General features: G+C 42.1%; 1 protein-coding gene across 4 annotated transcripts in view; it reads right to left on the bottom strand.

The window, feature by feature from the left end:
* Positions 1–19,472, bottom strand: part of FOCAD (focadhesin) — a 322,952-nt gene that overhangs the window by 54,384 nt on the left and 249,096 nt on the right. For all 4 annotated transcript variants that reach the window (XM_042914239.1, XM_042914240.1, XM_042914241.1 and 1 more), the window contains 5 exons: positions 16,974–17,082; positions 13,970–14,086; positions 10,752–10,990; positions 7,506–7,595; positions 1,115–1,262 (listed from right to left, as the gene is read on the bottom strand). In XM_042914239.1, coding sequence (XP_042770173.1) covers positions 1,115–1,262; positions 7,506–7,595; positions 10,752–10,990; positions 13,970–14,086; positions 16,974–17,082 — 703 coding nt within the window. The remainder of the gene's footprint in view (positions 1–1,114; positions 1,263–7,505; positions 7,596–10,751; positions 10,991–13,969; positions 14,087–16,973; positions 17,083–19,472) is intronic.

Genomic DNA, 19,472 nt, shown 5'->3' with positions numbered 1-19,472 from the left:
AACTCCCCACCGTGGTCGGTACGGCGTGAAGAAAGGAAGCCGTTTCCAAGGTAGAGGTTGGATAATAAAACATCAGAGGTGGGGAAAGACAAAAGTGCCTGCTCAAGCCTTATGAATCGAAACATCAAGGCAGGCCGACGCAGCAGTTGTAAAAAACCTTGCCCTCCTTTCACTAATCACGTTGCCCCTTGGTGGCAAAGTTTCCTCCGTGGGCTTACAAAAAAATACGTGCTTTCAGCCCGTGTCCTGCCACTGCTTTCAAAATGGAAATGCGGTGCCTGTGTTGGAACAAAACTGCAACCCTCCGTGCCCCAAAGAAATTCACCGATTCGACAAGTCCCATTGGGGAAAGCGAAGGGGCCGAGCAGGGAAACACAGCAGCCATTATGTAACTCATCAATGGCTCCCGGGCAGGCCCGGAGAAAACAGAATCTGCTCTAATGAGACAGAGAATCCGGCCAGGCCAAAAGGTCGTCCCCGGGTCCTCCCAAAGAAGAACACAAGGCGGTTCAGCTTCACCTGGGCACAGAGACACGCGCCTCGGACGGTCGCTCGGGACGCGGGGGACACGCGCAAGCTGCGTCACACAGGCCGCAGTTGTGCGTAGTTTCGCGCCGCGACAGAAAAATCTTTTCGTGAAGTGTGGTAAAGGGAATTTCCTCAATGATTTTTCATGCTGGCTGACACGAAGAAAGGGGAAAAAAAAAAAAAAAAAATCAAATGCCTTTTCGCTCTGCAGTTTCTTAGGCTTCTTCCGGGCCATCTTTTATAGTCACATTTGGCTGGAGCGTAATTCTAAATATCTCCATTTAACCTTCCTGCGGAAATCGCAGCTCTTCTTAGAAAGTGCCTTCTGGCGATGCTGACTTAGGTTTTTGCATTCACTAAAGGCTCTTATCTTCTATGCCACATTTAAGTCTGAGTTGATTTAAACAGCTGCACAATTTGAAACCTTATGATCTAACATAGGTTGTTTGCCACTCAGATTTTTCTCCTTATCCTGGCCTGAAACTGAGGAAGAATTTAATTTCAGGGTGACCAAAACATGAGAAGTAGAAAATAAGCAGCAACAGGATCACAAAAAACAAAGAAAGCCGTCACTTCCGGCTCCTACCTCCTGAAATGTTCTGCTTTGGCTCCCACTGTCATCCAGGTAGGTAGACAGCTTCCGAAGCGATGCTGCCACATGAACTCGAGACTCCATTCGGCTGCTGTGACTCATGAGGGACAGAACAAGTCCAACTCCCAATATACAGCCCGTGCTTGGATGCAAAGAAAAACAAAACAAAACAAAACAAAACAAAAACCCACAAAAAATGAGGTGTTAAAATCACCAGAAACCCACATCACCACTCTTCACTTATCACGCGAGTTTATACTGCTCTTCAGCCTGAGGTGAGATGGCTGGCTTCTAGATCCGCTGCCTGGGATATAAGTGTGCCCCATGAACCACGACAGGTGCACCCACCGCCCCCCTCAAAAGGAAAACTATATATTCAAACAAGTGTCCGTGGCCCGCATTAGTGCTGTGTACCCACTGGAGAAGAACAAACGAAAACATGAAATAGGTTTCACTTAAACTCTAGGGTGAGGTAGGAAGACAAATAAAAAGTCAGGTGAAAGCAGCTCTACGTCTACCCTTAGAGAAATGCCATGGTCCTCTGCACCCTCCCTCTACGTCCACATATTGAGTGCACCATGATTAACTGCATGGGAGAGAAGACTCCGTCTCAGGATGCGAGCTGAGGACCTCTAATAATGGGGCAGGGGGCGGCGGGGGGCGGGGAGGGGGACGCATTGCGAGGCATGATGATGAGCAACTAAGTGCTTCATGTTTCCTAGTCAACATCCACAAGTGGAATTTCGTCCTTAAACTATGTATTTGTCTGTGCACAATGACATTAGTCCTCTTCTCCCCTCTGATCCCTCGGAGTACCACTGGGTCAGAAGAGAAAATGGACAAATGACAGGCTTGTCAAAAGTTACCCCATGTGACAATTCAATTGGAATCTTGGGCTTTGTGCCCCAATTCTCGTGAAAGAACACATATCCATTTGAAGGAAAAAACCAAAAACTTCTCCCGGAAAACTTCTGGTTAGGATGATAAGATCATGCAGCTGGAGGGCGATTTTCTACTTAAAAAGAAAAAGAAAAAAAAAAAAAAAGGTTTTGGTCATCATTGTGTTTTGAACTGAGGAGATGCCGAGCGTTTCAGAAATCATCCCGATTCTGGTTTGGCTTGCCTCGCACAGTATCTGCTGCTTAGGACGACGTTCCAGGGCACTTCTCCAGTAACATGTTTCACTGCCCGTAGGCTCTGTCAGTTTGCTCTCATATAGTAACTATCTCCGTGGCAGGTGTCAAGAACACTCACACTGCTTCTTGCACATGTTAGTTACTTCCCCCAAACACCTCTTGCAAACGAAGCATCGCACATCTGATAAAAAGACACCCAAGAGGAGAGAGACGCTGCAGGATTTGTTCAAGGCCATATGGAGAGTTTCCAGCAGATGACGGCCAGAAGACAGAGGTTTCGGACTCCCAGCCTTCTGTTCCATCTGCCCAATCCCAGGCCCCTCTCAGTGTCCCGTATGATGGCTGGACGAAATTGCCTATGAGAAGGCACCCTATCTAGAGCACGTTATTCCAGGTTCTATGGCGTTAACTATCTGGCATTAGGAAATCCTTTGCAAAGAAGCTACTGCAGTAATAATCCATCATTACTCAGGCAGAAGTGCTGTTACAGCTTACATGAACTTAACAACTAGCTCAACTAGCATAATGCACTGCCAACCAGTTAAATCAGCATCTAACATCTGAACGCTGCGTGCTTTTGAGACAAATCATGTTTCTGAAAGAGGAAAGGCACTCTTCATTGGTATGGATTTTTTTTTTAATCTTTTTTTTTTTAACGTTTATTTATTTTTGAGACACAGAGAGACAGAGCATGAATGGGGGAGGGTCAGAGAGAGGGAGACACAGAATCTGAAACAGGCTCCAGGCTCTGAGCTATCAGCACAGAGCCCGATGCGGGGCTCGAACTCACGGACCGCGAGATCGTGACCTGAGCCGAAGTCGGCGCTCAACCGACTGAGCCACCCAGGCGCCCCTTCATTAGTATGGATTTATAGCCCTTGTTTCTATTTAGGATCGACAGGGAAGGTTTTTTTTTTTTTTTTTTTTTTTGCTTTTGTGTGTGTGTGTGGGGGGGGGGCTATCTTTCTGTACCGATGCATATAAAAAATTGACCGAATTAGAATCAAAGATAGACAAAATGTGATTAAGGGACACCTGGGTGGCTCAGTCAGTTGAGCGTCTGACTTCGGCTCAGGTCACGATCCCCTGGTTCGTGAGTTCGAGCCCCGCGTCAGGCTCTGTGCTGACAGCTCAGAGCCTGGAGCCTGCTTCAGATTCTGTATCCCTTGCTCTCACTGTGTCTCTCTCTCAAAAATAAACAAACATTAAAAAAATTATAAAAAACTAAATAGCAGGTATCTAAGTCTTGCTTTTGGCTATTCTGGGCATGCCAAAAACCTTTATCCTCTGGACTGAATGAAGTTCCTCTTCATCCTGAAGCATACGGGCACAAAGGCTTAGAAAAAGACATCCTGGTTTCTAGCTCACATTTACCTAAATATTATCACAGCATAATTATTCTTGGGCAAGGTTATCATTAATGATTCTATCCGTTGCTACAATGGTAGATGTCTGTTGTCATGTGTGAATACATAATCTAACTATGTATATCAGTGTGCCAATATAAATATGCTAGAGTGTATGCATCTATTGACCTCCTAAACTCCTTCTACTCTGTCTCATTTTTCCAGCATGCACCAGGAAGGCAGTCCTAAAGCTTTACTCCCGATGTTTTCTTCTGATTTCCAAATTATCCATATTTTAATGAGCTTATTTTTTGTCCTAAGTCTTAAAGATTCTTCTAGGTGCTTAGGTCAGCATTTCTGCACATTTACCTCATTTTAGCTTCCCTTTGATATGTTTGCCAGCTCTAAACCAAGAATGACTTGGGCAGAGGTAGCTTTCACAGCTTTCTCTCCAATGAAAACAAAAAGGAGTTCCACAGTGGTGCCTCAGACAGATAAAATAAAAACATATTATAATATTAGGTGTTAATTTCAGGTTTTGGAATTAATAACATGAATCTCTAAGAATACTAACAAACGATAAAGAGAATTTAAGTTGTAAAATCATATGCCCTATTATGTCCTGACTTACTTGAATCTCTTGTTCAAGCATACTAAAATATCACTGGCAAAAAGAAAATCTACAACTTCAAAGCTGTGCAATTCTGCTATGGGTGTTGCTATACCAAATGAGATATAAAGATTATCATGACACATTTTTTCTAAAATTAACCAGATGAATCTTCAATTCCTTACTTTATTGTGGGCACTCCTGCAGATTGAGTACGAGGCCATCTAATAATTAGTTCTAATAACAGTTAACATTTGTATAGCGCTTTGCCCTTTACAAAGTGCTATACAAATGTTATCGTATTTGTAAAAGCTCAATAGTAATTAACCAATGCTCAGGTCATCGATGGATGGCAGGACTGCTTAAGGCTGGGAGGACTGCAATGGCACAGTAATTACCACTAGATGGCAGCAAAAGGTAAGCGATTGGGCCACGAACACCGACCAGACCAGGTGCAGGGTTCTCTCAGCAGGGACGTGTCCATTAAATCAAGGAAGCGTGGTGAATTTGCTCTGGGTGAATTCTACCACTTGAGGTAGCACGCTCCCAGATCTATTAACTACCCCCTGGTAATGCTTCCACTATTTCACTTGAGAGAGGACCGCCCTAGACTCCTGAATCTCATTAGACAGGGGAATACTTTATGCCTGGGCCTAGTTAGAATCTCTCTCTCTCTCTCTCTCTCTCTCTCTCTCTCTCTCATAGTGAGACACACCCACATGTTAAAAAAAAAAAATAGTAACTACCATACTATCAGGTGTCAAATCGCTTTCTTTCTACTGAAATGTGTTCTCCACACAGAACTAGGCAAGACAGAAAAATGGCTTTGAAGTCCGACAACATAGGCTTCTCCCCCAGCTCTGCTACTTACTGTGTGACCTTGAACCAGTCTATTTGAGACTCATTTTCTTAATCTATAAACCAAAGTGATGAGTATTCCTGTTTTAGTATCAACGTTTAGACTGTCACTGGGGCTTCATTACACGAGAAACGGGTGTGAAAATGCCTAGCTACCTAAGCACTAACAGCCACAGAGCATCAGGAATGACAAAATACTAAACTTCTTTAACTGTAGGAAGAACAGGAGTTTGGAGAAGATAGAGGGAGAAGTTCTTGAAGGATCTGGGCTTTTAATTGAACTCTCTGAAAAACAAGCAAGACTTCACTGAAGGACAGGAAACTTCTGATGGCTCTATTCTATTTAATTCTGCAGCATTAATCCCTATCTAGGCCCATCCTTCCCTCTCCCAAACATGGTTCTTCATTAAGGAGGTAAGAATCATGAAAGAAGAATGAAATAAGAATCTTATCAATATAAAAAGTTAACTTTAAAGCTAAATACACTTAGACATAGGAGGTTTTTATAAGCATAAATACCCATACTGTGGACAATTCAGTTATCTCTATGGTTCCCCTCACATTGAAACAAACTTCCTGCGGATTAGTGGAGATAACATGTGAAAGTCGTGCCTGATTGTTCCAACTGGCTGAAAGCCTGCAACATGTTAATGCACAAATGTGTACCCAATTTTATAATACCCTGAGCTACAGCCATGATGGATACCTGTGGGAAAAGGTAGGACTGAGGTGGCAGGTGGGCGTGGGGAGAGAAATGTATCTTACTCCTTGGTTGTAAAAGGCAACACCACCAACACACGGATTGGACTCAAAACTACCAATTCTTCATCAGACCCAGCAACGGTTAGATGGCCCTATCCCTTCCATTAAATCATTTTTGACATTCAAGAGACTTCCATCATGTCACCAAACTCTCTTTTCCCATATTCAAAGTCATGCTCTTAAAACATCTCGTTTCATCTCTAACATGTTTCATGATAAACTGGGTGGGTGTCAATGATTCTTATCTAATCTCAGCCTGCATTTCAGAGAAGACCCTACAACTACCACCTACAAAGTGAAGAGTTCATGTTCTACTCATAATGAAATAGACGATATAGGCAGTTACTTCTAGTTACTTTTGTTAGTCTGCACTTACTTAACAGGCTAGATGATACGAATGTCACGCCAGATCACAAGTTCCTAAAGAGCCACCAATGTAAACACTCATATCTAAACAGTGCCCATAACAGCAAAAAAGTAAATGAGTTCATAAACTGGAGGTTAGTGCTTACAATTTGTTGGGTTTTTTAATAATAATGAACCTCAGAGGATCTAAACCGGAGGTTCCCAAACATGTGGAAGTCCAAAAAGATACAATGTAGTCCTCAAGTGTGTCAATGTTTCAGAAAGCCTAATAAAACTACCTTCTCCCACACAAACACAGACCAATTAAAACATTAAATGTCTCACTAAACAAGTATGGTTAGCCTTGTTTTTTGAGGGTTTTTTGTGGGGGGGGGGGATTTTCGTTTTATGTAATCTCTACACCCAACACGGGGCTCAAACTCACAACCCTGAGATCAAGAGTTGCCTGCTCTATTGACTGCGCCAGCCAGGCACAAGGTATTGTTTTCTAAGTATTCTGTTTTGGTTTTGGTCACCTTTCACAAATTTTAAGATATTTAATAGACAAAATCTTTAAAAAGCATGAGATCTGAGGCGAGACAAGGAGAACCTATTGACACGGAGGAGGTTGGGACCCCCTGATATAACCTATGTTTTGCTTCCATTTTGATTCCTCAGTCATTGGGTTTCACAAGGGAAATCTAAATCATGGGTCAAAGGCTCCCTTCACCCAATCAAATTCAACCATTCAAATTTCCAATCAAATTTCAACCATTTAAAAAGGTTAAGTCATGCACATAAGTCTCCAGATACATGCTTCATATGATAACTACAAGACAGAACTAAGGTATTAGTAACTTAACGACAGCCATGAAGTGACGTGCATTGCTCTGTATTGAAGCAAACTATTGCTGAAACATGGTTTTTAGAAACAAGTAAGCTTTAAATTTTTTTTTAATGTTTATTTATTTTTGAGACAGAGAGAGACAGAGCATGAGCATGGGAGGCACAGAGAGAGAGAGAGAGGGAGACACAGAATCCAAAGCAGGCTCCAGGCTCTGAGCTGTCAGCACAGAGCCCGATGCGCAGCTCGAACTCACGAACCATGAGATCATGACCTGAGCCAAAGTCGGACACTTAACTGACTGAGCCACCCAGGCACCCCAGAAACAAGTACGCTTTAATTACAGGTTTTTGATAATTACTGAAAAACTCTTTGTGAACGAATTCGAGATCAAGTCCTATGAATACTTCACGATATAATGCAAAATTCATGGCAGAGGAAGATTTGATGCCTAAATATCAGAGAGGAAAGGAAATCAACATACTTATATTCAAGACTAGCATCAAAGCAGCAATTTTCCAGGGCATCCAAAGACTTCATCAGAAGGAGGTTCATCTGTTGGCCAGATATATCGCTAGGCAAAGCAAGAGGAAAAACTGAATTACTGAAAATAATTCACATGTCCAAAATACCATTTAATATTTTCCTCTTAATATTTTAGTGAAAATACATTTTGTTAAAAAAAAATAAAAGTCACAGTATTGATGACTCACATATACTTATTTTGCAGAGAATTTAATTATTGAGTTTCCGTACAGTAGCATCACTTGTAAACCAATAAACTCAAAAATGACTACTTTTGTATTTCCTCAGCCCATTCACATTTTAAATCACTGAAAAAGACCAAAATCGGAATTCCAAAAACATTTTCAAGAAGGCCAATGTGATTTTCTTCGGAATATTTAACAGCCCACTAAGCTGATATTATCAATAATCATTGCAAATCTCTTTTCTTGCGAGGACTGTTACTTCTGATTTCATGTCTCAATTGGGAAGGCTGGTAAGCTCTACTCCTTTTTTCAAAGGCGGGGAGGGGAACCCCAGTCATTTATTTTCCCTGCCTTTATACAGTAATTGATGTGGTTTTGCAATAGTCTTGGTGAGGGCTATGACTTCTGTAGTAAAACAAAACTTACAAGGTCATTCTGTGGCTGTTTTCTCAGGCAGAGTTGTGGGTTTCATCACCAACACTTTTTTTATCAAGGGGTTTCTAAGATGTCACTTCTCCTGCTGCCCCCTCGGACCACGCTAAGAGGAATGCGGCCCCAGGAATGCCAAACGGCCAGAGAGCACTTTAAATAAGGTCTTCCCAAACCAAAAATATAGTACTTTTGCCTGTGGTGAAGGATTGCATTTTGCAGCGAGAATACGCACGCACACACACACACACACACACACACACACACACACACAAACACACACACACACAGAGTTTTAATAGCTTTGACTAAATAAGTCCTTATTACAGCTGTTCTCTGGAGTAAAATATACTTAACTATCCTAAACAAATGCTAAAGAGATCCTACCGGTATCCTCTGGGAGTTATGACAGAAGCAAGCTTTGGAATAATATGCTTTTCTGAATAAATTCTAGACTGGAATTTAAATTCAGGTGACTTTCTCCTAAGCCTTAGCTAAAAATGGATGGCCATGATTCTCTTCTACAGGGTGATTTTTCATACTTGAGACCAACATACTGTCCTAATCCTGTTCCCCTGACGGGTCATACTGGGCAACTTATTTGATGGCACTGGCTATTCAGGGTCAACAGCCCTCAAAATGCTTACTTTAATTTTAGAAAAATGGAAACTTCCTCCGAAAACGTCATTATCTGGTGACACCGTCATTATCTAGTAAAATATTTCTTGGCACCAAAAGTAAACACTTCAGGTTCCTCTCCTCCAGAAAATTAGGAAGGTGGGCACCATGAATAATTATACCACTGGCTACAGTGTGAACCCACTGACCAAAGGATGAAGCGTGCTATCCAGACAGATTATTAGAGCAAAGTGAAAATTTGCACTTATTCTGAGGGCTTTTGGCCTTGGAAAACACTTCCTGGTGTCCTTCCCCAGGCTCTCCAGCAGGTGCAAAGCCAAGTAAGACAGAGAGGGGTAGAAGGCGATCTAGGAACCGGTTTCTCAAGGTAGCATGATTAAATTAACCACACATGCGAGCTTGTCAAGCCCTAAACCCAGCAGCATCTCATCCTAAACTAATGAAGAAAGGAGCCAGAGCCAAGATGGGATGAAATGAGTTGCCTGGAATTAAACTGCCATGGCTCATTTTTAGTTGTAAAACATGTTGCTTGAAAGATACTGAAGAAAGAGCATGAACACAGATGGTGAAGAAACTGCCATTTGTAGCATTGTAGCAAAGGGAAAAAAAAAATCACTTTCAAGTTTTAAGCCTTTCAAAAATATGTTGTGTTCTGTCGCACACACAAGATATGTAACAGTCAATTCACATGCAAAGGGCAGCTTTTTGTTCATGTCCAGAACCAGGCCTATAAATAATAATGCTGGTGAACAGACCAAAATGAACATTCTAGAAACGTTTCATTTATGATCACAAAGACTAAGCCAATCTTCCCAATCGTCTGACAGATGTTTCTAAGAGCTGAAAATGATCATCTGAAATCTAGTATTTCCCTAGATCAATAGCAGTTCTCCTAAAGGTTTCACATAATGGTGTTTGCACAAAGCTATGTAAATTACAAATGCAAACTTAACCACTGGTTTCGAACTGAAATCTAAATATAGCGTCATGTCATCCAGTTTACCCACACTGACACCGTTTCTTGGCTTTGGACAGACCGTTAATTTCTGCCAACCAGGGAAGTTTAAGGACATCGAACATCTCAACAGGATGCCTCTTCCGACTACCCTATTTCCAGTGCAGGAAAATGGGGCCGAATTCCAAGTCAGCGACATCTAAATATTCATGATATTCAAATATTCATGTTGTACCACACTACAATCAATCTGGATATATAAAATTCTAAGATTTGTTATAAAATAAAGAAGAAATATAATGAACAACACAACCAAAGTAGATTTATGCACGAGACAACTTTTCCATCTAGTGGAATTTTCCACTTGGGTCTTTGCTATTCTGTTAGGTCCATTCAAGGGTAAAGCTAGCAGTCCAAGATTGACCAAACTGAGTAAAGCACGCAGTATAATATGCACAGATTAAGACTCTTTAAGGATTACAAAAATGTAGCCAAGGCACAGGATAAAAGCAATATTTAAAACTGGGTACACGCAGTTCTCAGGTGACTCAGGTAATTCCCAGCACCTCAGGCATAAGGGATACTCCAATCTTCGTCTCCCATTTTACAGTGATCCCAGTAAAGGATCAGCAATTATTTTCACCCTCATGAACCAGGAAAAAGAGCAGCTTTTTCATTTTTAGCACCAGAAGATTACACTTTTCCTCATATCTATTACCTGGGTGTATCCTGGGCTCTCATCTAAGGACGGAATGATTTTCAAGCAATCGTCACCTTAGTAAGAGCAGCCCTAAAAACACATTCATGTCTTCGCGATGGCGTTGGAGGCAAGCCAGGTTCCCTCACAAAGGAGAAGAAAGGCCCAACTTGCCCATGTCAAAAAGTTTGGCGAGCACACGCGGCTCAGAGAGCGCGTGCGTGCGCGCGTGTGCACGTGGGCCACGTCCTCTGCCTACATCACAAAGAGGAAAAGGAGGAACACGCGAACAAACCGTACCTGAGTTTCTCCTCACACAAGCGGGACAGAAACATCCCCAAAGCAAGGCCCATGTGGATTTGCACGGCTTGAGACTCATCAGCTCTTGGTTTCCCAGGTAACCTGGCAGTCAGCATGTTGAGGATTTCCTCAACCTTCTCTTTGCAAGAGATAATGAAAACTTGCACGAGGAGAGACAAAGCCGTGGCGGCAGCCGAGCGGGCAATGGCACTGGCTGTGTTTTCACCAGAATAGGATTTCTAGGACATGCCAAAGAAAGAAAACAGGGGGTTGGCCTTTTGTTTAAAACATGAAGGAAGCATACCTATCACCAGAGCACGAAATGCAACAATATCAGCTTCTCTTAGATCCGCTCCTGCTGGTGAAAAAAATGCAATTAAAAAAAAAATCTATTTCTGGGCTTGTCTGTAGGTTACCTTGTCACTCTTCCTTACTGAAACGATTTTCGACTGAAACAAGCAGCTGATTAACAATATCCTTTTAAGTATGGGGAAAAAAAATCTTAAGTGTCTTCTCTTAAAGGCTGTGAACTCCCTCACTATAAAGCCTGAAAAAAATGTCAGTGTTTTGAAAGCCCACATGCGTATATAATAAAGAACCCAAAGTGAAGTTACCCAAGCTTGGAGAAACCAGCAAGCCACATTATAAATGTGTACAGAGCTAGTTTTCTAGGAGAGAAAGAAAGAGTGTGCGTGCGCACACGCTGCAGGACGGGAGGGGGAGGGGGTGCGGGGGGGGCAGGAGGGGGGAGTGGTTAAAGTTTAGTATGAAGGAATAAATGTAAGTTCAGCACAGGGATCTATTGGCAGATCTCCCAAAATTTTTGGTGGGAACGCTTCCCAGTAGATGGATTATTTCCTACAGGGGGTTAATTCCTTTTAATTAAAAAGGAAGTTGAAATCCTAAAAGCCTCTGGTTACAAAGCAATAACCAGCTATTCAAAATGAAATGGGGAGCTCTATATGCGCCTTCCTATATGTAATTATGGGAAAAGAAATGAATAACAGCCCTGATAAAATGACAGGGCAGCTGAATATGAACAGCTTCTCCAAGAATCCCATGTTAGGGAGCTCCAACAGACGTTAAATACACTTACAAATACGTCTCGAATGGGGAAGAAAGCCCATTTATCACTCGGCACTGTCATCTACTTCAACTTTTCAGACACACCATAAAGGCTGTGCTGTCCCTTGCAGTCAAAGCACGTTAAAAGGTGTTTTTAATTCTGCACCCATTTGCTAAGCTTTAGCACTTTTTAAGGATAAAAATCACACACGTGCTAAGGTATTCTTTCAGCTAACATGGTACAATCGTAATGACAATACTATTCAAAATGACCCAGCTGCTAGAACACCGAAAATAAAGAAAGTGACTTTCGAATCAGGGCTTTGAAGAAGCACAAGAATGCAAAAAGCACAAAGGTAAGAGGCAACCCTGAGCTGGCTACGAAAGAGATTATTTTTATTGGTTTGCAAGAACTAAGCAGCGTTATTAGAAATCTCAGAGAATATCCTGTCCTGGTGAATATCAGAACCAGACAGCTACTGCAAAGACCTCTATATAATCAGTTTTTCATCCATCATTAAAGGAGTAAGAACACGTCTGACAGAAAACAAACTATCATAAAGAAATTACTTCTTTGAGTAAAGTCTACTTTCCAATTTAATTCTACATTATCTAGAAGTCATTTTTTTTTTGGTCCCCAAGTATAGTTTAAAATTCTAGTTCTAGACCCTGAGCCCCAGATGAATACGTACCAGGTCCTCCCAAAAGGAGGACACAGAGGCACAGAGAGTGTTGTAGAGAGAAGACCTAAGGCAGTGGAGTTTCAGGCTAAAATCACAATCTTAGCAACAGTTCATGACCTGTGCTATATTTTTATTCGAATCAACTATAATCCTCCGCCGCTCAGCTGATTGTCCCATGATCACTATAATTCCCTAAGCACTGGAGACTGATAAGGCAGAACCAGAATAATTCCATGCAGATCCCCGAAATAAAGCATGCACTAGAGCCAATGAAGGGAAAAGAAAACCTCAACAAAAGAGTTGTATTTTCAGTTTGTTTCAAACTCTTAGGCTATTAGCAAGAAGAAAGAGAGTGACTCTTAAGTAACAGGTACTTTTTTTTACGATCAACAACAATATTACTCTGTACGTGAAGAGTATTTCACAGTTTTCAGGACATTTTCCCACAAATGGCATCATGTGATCCTCACCAATCTTTTATGAAGTTGGCAAAGCATTAGTTTTTACCTTCATTTTACAGGTAAGGAAAACAAAATGGTGGGTGAAGTATCAGGTCAACTTTCACAAAACTAGTAAAGGGTGGAGCTGAGGCTAAAATCACTACTGATAATACTGTTCAACTGCCTGGTTTACACACAAGGAAACAAAGGTCCAAAGAGATTAAGTGAACTGCCCACGGTCACATATCCTGAAATTAAAAAAAAACCATGACTAGGGGCGTCTTGGTGGCTCAGTCAATTGAGCTTCTGACTTCGGCTCAGGTCATGATCTCATGGTTTGTGGGTTTGAGCCCCGAATTGGGCTCTGTGCTGAAAGCTCAGAGCCTGGAGCCTGCTTCAGATTCTGTGTCTCCCTCTCTCTCTGCCCCTCCCTCACTTGTGCTCGGTCTCTTTCTCTCTCTCAAAAATAAATAAACATTAAAACAAACAAACAAACAAACAACTATGACTGGACACTCAGGGACAGCAATCTTCAACTAGTGTTTATTTCACTACAGCTGTAGCTCTTGACTCTGACTACACATGGGAATAATCCAGAGACCTTTCCAAAGACTGATAACACCCAAGACCTATCCCTAAGCAATTAAATTAGAGGAGAGGCCTACAGGTCAGTATTTATTTTTTCTGGATACATCTATCTATCTATCTATCTATCTATCTATCTATCTATCGAGAGATAAGATATAGATGTCTATCTAGATGTCTATAGACATATATAGACATAGATACATATATAGACATATATAGATACACATATACATATATATATACTTTAAAGTGTGTACATATGCACACATACACATATGCACACACTTAAAACTTCCCCAGGTGATTTTAACATACGGCTAAGACTGAGAGTAATTACCCCACAGCATGGCTTTCACGTGAACAACTAATAGGAGACAACTCAACCCTTGGGTTTTCCATCTTCTTTTTTTTTTATTATTATTTCTCTTATTCTCAGACTTACATAATAAAATGAGGAGAAGATTTGTCCTCTGGGTTGGTGATGGCTATCCACAATGACCAGGAGAGTATCAGACACCATGGAAACCCACTCTTTCATTGAAAGGAAATTAGGATGAACCTGTAAATGAAGGAAAAAACCATGAAATGGAAATGGAAAAAAAGAAAAAACCTAAACATTATTTCTAGATCCAGGGTACAACCCCCTTCTGTTATTAAAGAGTAGAATGCTCTTCTCAAAAAGTAAGCTTCCCTGGCCAGGACTTTGGGAGGCAGATAAGTATTTGACAAATACACATCCTTGACCTGTGCCCCAACAGGAGTACGATTTACCTTTTGTTCAAGACAGGCAGAGGTGAGAGTCTGGGGGCTGCAGAACAGACCACATCTGAGAGCTCTCCCTGTGCTTGCCTGTGTTTAGTGAGGGTGATGGGGGGTGAAAAAGAGAGATGCACAGAGAAAAGAAACTCACAATGTCTCATTTCAATGACTTGCCATTTCACCAGGGAGGCACTGAAGCAGCCTACGAAATTTTCATCACCATCTTTAGCATTTCTGCTTACTATCACCATATATTTATCATTTTGAATCATCACAACAATTGCCTAGCTAATTAGGTATGAAAGCATGAATGATCCTTCAGTTGGGAAAAGAGGAGGAAAGAGAATGCAAAAAAACGAAAACCAAAACCAAAACCACAACAAAATCCAACTTATTATAAAGAGAACTTGTTTTTCAAAATCATTCATGACCATGGATGTCAAAAGCATTCATTAACTCACATGGTGATGACACTCAGGTGGTACAAATGATAAAGGTCAATGCGCTGTTAAGTATCCTTGAAATTAATTCCTTGACTCAAAGAAGGCCTTCTTCCTAAGACCTTTAGTTGTTAGTCATATGCAGCTTTGAACAGAGTTTGAAAACTTGAATTTTAATCAGATAAGGAGGTCTTGAGTTTGTACTGAGGCATAGCCAAAGACAAGGTCATCAAGAATAAAAGCAAAGCCCCGTCTTTGGCTTGTGTGGCTTCTCGATGTTTCATCTAATATGTGTTACAGCACAGAACAAAGGGTGGGGGAGGGCGGGGGGGTAAAGAAGATGATGACTGCCTGAAACTCCACCTCTGAGCTAGAACCCTGGTTATTACTGGGGCAAACTGCCCCAAACAAGGAATCCTAGAAAGGCACATTCACTTTTTAGGCCGTAAGATTCTACTTAGCATGTTGTCTTTGCTAAAGTACTCCATGGCTCTTTCAAGGATATAAAACATTTCCTCTCGTAAAAAGTTTCGTCTTAAAAATTAAAAACAAAAAAAAGGGGGTGCCTGGGTGGCTCAGTCGGTTGAGCGGCCGACTTCAGTCCAGGTCATGATCTCGTGGTCCGTGAGTTCGAGCCCCACGTCAGGCTCTGTGCTGACAGCTCAGAGCCTGGAGCCTATTTCCGATTCTGTGTCTCCCTCTCTCTGACCCTCCCCCATTCATGCTTTGCTCTCTCTGTCTCAAAAATAAAATAAACGTTAAAAAAAAAAAAATTTTTTTTTAAATAAATAAATAAAAGCACTATGTCCTTTAAAAAAAAACAAAAAAAACAAAAAAAAGTTTCATCTTGCTCATCATTAAAATAAGATTCTGGATTTAAATTTTCATACGGTAACTACCCTTTTATCCTTCATGCAATAATTCCTTGGCCTCTTTGCCTTCCCCACGTGAAATGTACATTTGTAGCTTTTGCCACCCAGCGAAAGCACCTGTGCTCTTGTTCAGTGGTGACAGCACCTTTGGAGAATCCCCTCCTCCGTGATCTGAAGCTTGGTTAAATGCTCGATGAAGCTACCCATCTGACCCGCCCAAGGTGTGGGTATGAGACCCAGGGGACCCTAAACCTTAAGTGACCATCCCAGTGGGGGTAGTCTGCTCAGATGGTTCTGATATCAGTTCCTGTGCCTGATGTCCTTCCCCAAACCCAGTTTTCAGCTGTGCCTTCAATCCCACGGGCTTCCAGATTCCACATCCTTCTGGTTCCTTTTTTACTTAGATGAGAGTTGGTTCCCTTGCTTGCGACCAAAAAACTCCACCACGAAAAAGGAGTACAGATGGCCCACAAGCCAGACACGCTGACGGAACAGAGACAGGCTGAGTAACATTGAATAAAGTCTAGTTTTTGCATCAAGAAGTCAGACGATGGTTACTATTGCCGGGAGCTTGGTATCTACCGGCTGCTGTGCTCTACATACATTAGTTCCTTGAATCCTCGCAAGAGTCCTTGCTGGTAAGTATCGTTATCCCCATTTTACAGATGGGGGACCAGGCTTTGAAAGGGGAAGTTACTGAAAATAGGCCGCAGAGCTAGAAAGTGCAAGTACTAGGATTTAGATAGAGGACTCTCCTATTCCAAAGCCTCTGCTTTTTAACCACTTGGCTATATTGTCTCCAGATAATGCAAGCTACTAGATAATGGGGCTTAAAAGAAGAATAAATCCATGCCTTTTTATTTTGACAGATATGAATTATCTGTAAAAGCACATTGGAAATGAACATTGGCCAGCTCGCCACATGTTTAATTAAGAAATAAACGCCTTGCAAAAATGAATAGGCACTTTGTCATTGACATCTACAATTAAAATGCAAAGTACGATTTTTTTTCAGTCGGTAAACACTGCTTATTTATCATTTTTTTGACAGCATTGTTCACTTTCAGTAAGCCTAGTTAACCTCCCAAGATTGGTTACCACTGATGCAATCACAGAAAGACAACCCCTGTTGCATAAAATTGGTACCTTCAAATGGAAATGACCACTTAACTGTGATGGAGAAAGCAAAACAGAAAAGCAGCAAGGGAAAGTGTCGTAGGAGACCCTCAAGCTCACAGTGTAAAGGCCCCTCGAGTAGCATAACTTGGTGCTGTTGCAAAGCATAGACTCTAACCTCGTAAATTCAGGGCCAGGCTCAAAGACACTGCTCACTTTTCAAACGCCGCCCAACTGGTTCAAGTCACCCTTAACTCACCTCCGGGACCCCCTCAGAGTCAGAGGAGAGGCTGGCTTCGTGTCTGGATACGACGACAGCAAGGCTGCTTAAGGCTAACAGCGCGTTGCCCTTGACCACTGGGCTCTCCCTGTTTTAAAAAAAAAAAAAAAAAAAAAAAAAATTCCAAGAGAGGATTTGGGGGCATTAACCGGGAGAAGAGAAGGCGTTTTTACAGAGAAGGCAGATGAGGTCAAAAACACCTCTATCCCTTCCCCGAGCTTCACCAGCGCGCGTCTGCTTGTTCCCTGAGGCCTGTGGCTTTTTTTTTCTTCTCCGGACACTCGTGCTGAGTTTTCACTCTCCTCATACACGTATATGCTCATTGTGCTTGTCTTGCAACCTACAGACCTGAGCTCATGTATCTGAGTTCTTTCCTTCTGAAATTTTTATTTCATCATTTGACACTGCATTTCCTAAGCTGTCTCCTTCTGTGTCATCTCTGGCCCACAGAACTCTATCGATTTGTTCTGAAAACACAAGCGAGGGCAGTTGCGTGAATTAGAGCAGTAGAATGGAATTGGCCTCTGGCTTTTCTAAGGCACTGGTGTGTGGAAACAGCTTCTAGGGAGCCACTCGGATAGTGTCCTTCACCAGCCACCTGCCATGCTCGCAGCTTCTGGCAGTCATCATATTATCCTCCCCTTCTTTCCCTTGATATGCCAAAGCCAGCAACCTTCAAGTTAGTTTGGAACATAATTTTAGAGACCCTAGATAAGATGCAAAAATGGCCTGTTTTTATTTTATTTTGATTTCTTTAATGCTCATTTATTTTTGAGAGACAGAGATAGCACGAGCAGGGAAGGGGCAGAGAGAAAGGGAGACAGACTCCGAAGCAGGCTCCAGGCTCTGAGCCATCGGCACAGAGCCCGACGTGGGGCTCGAACTTATGAACTCTGAGACCATGACCTGAGCCAAAGCCAGATGCTTAACCGACTGAGCCACCCAGACGCCCCAAAGCCTGTTTTTAAATTATCTGGATTGAGAGTTGTCTTTTCTCATTATCCAAATGGTGTTTTCTTTTTAATATTAGCAACAAAATCTTAAATTTGACTTTTTTTCTTAATTCTAGTTATGTACTTTGAGAGAGAGAGAGAGAGAGAGAGTGTGTGTGAGCAGGGTAGGAGAAGAAAGAGGGGGAGAGAGAGAATCCCGAGCAGGCCCCACGCCATCAGCAACAGAGCCTGACGCAAGGCTCAAACTCACAAATCGTGAGATCATGACCTGAGCTGAAATCAAGAGTTGGAGGCTCAACTGACTGAGCCACTCAGGAGACCCTTGACTTCTGAAGTTAGTATCAAGAAACCTGAACCTTTTATTTTTTTAAGTTTATTTATTTTGAGAGAGAGAGAGAGAGAGAGAGAGAGAGAGAGAGAGAGACCCAAACAGGCTCCACACTGTCAGCACAGAGCCTGACAATGGGCTTGATCTCACAAACCATGAAATCATGACCTGAGCCAGAGTCAAGAGCTGAATGACTGAGCCACCCAGGTGCCGCAAGAAACCTGAACCTTCCAAAATATACTTACCATTTGAAAATGAATGTTTAGCATTATTCCATAATTCCAAGGTGATTCTACAGAATAAAATCTTAAATGGACACTGATGCGATACTCTTGGCTTGCCACCTGTGTCATAACAGAACTCAGGCAAGAGGGCACCCGTACCATCACACTTCAGTTCTGGCCTGGTTGTGGACTCCCATACAAACAGACAAAATGTTTCCCAAAAACTGGACTTGAGACTTGAACGTGAATCTGTGTGTCCATCCGAGAATGGCTCCTGTCCAAGAACGACCCCAGCATAGGAACGGAACAGGTATGTTAGATGAGGAAGACTTTCGGCCCCGCTCCCCTCGCGAGCTGAGGACCTCCAGACCCAGGCCACAGGCATGACTAAGCATGTGAGCTAGTGGGCATTAAAAGGTTAGTATTCACACATGTTCTTGCATTTTTGCTTCCGTCTGGTAAGAATGGGACTGAGCTCCTCCTTCGTCCTACACATCTAGTCCCTCCTGCCTTCTCGTTCTCCCTCCTTGGGGTGGTTAAACTCAGTGAAAGCTTGCTCTGCCCAGTGGGTCATTTGGTTCACTCATCCTTAATTTCTTCCACTATGAGGCCTGCCATAAGTGGATTAGAGCACAACATTTACATCAGGGGATGGGATGGAGGGAGAAAACAGAAGGAAGGCTTGAAGGCTAAGCAGATGCCTTCAACCCAGGTTTTGCTAGAGTTTTGCAGTGAGGATTACTGGGAACTCAGATAGCTAATAATAAAACACCAGAAAGCCAGGCAAGGTCTGGGTATTCCTGGGTGCCCAAGCCATACATTACATTAAAAAAAAAAAAAAAAAAAAAAATGAAATCTTTTATTTCTAACATTATCTCTTTCCTTTAGCTGAGAATATCCTGAAGCCTGTCCTGCTACAAAATGGCCATGAATCCCTAAATGAAAAAGAAAAAAAAAAGAAAAAAAAAGTTTT

Source organism: Panthera leo, chromosome D4 (assembly GCF_018350215.1).
Source record: "Panthera leo isolate Ple1 chromosome D4, P.leo_Ple1_pat1.1, whole genome shotgun sequence".
In the NCBI taxonomy this organism is placed as follows: Eukaryota; Metazoa; Chordata; class Mammalia; order Carnivora; family Felidae; genus Panthera; species Panthera leo.
The sequence above is the reverse complement of the archived record's forward strand: the minus strand, read 5'-3'. Positions and strand labels throughout refer to the sequence as shown.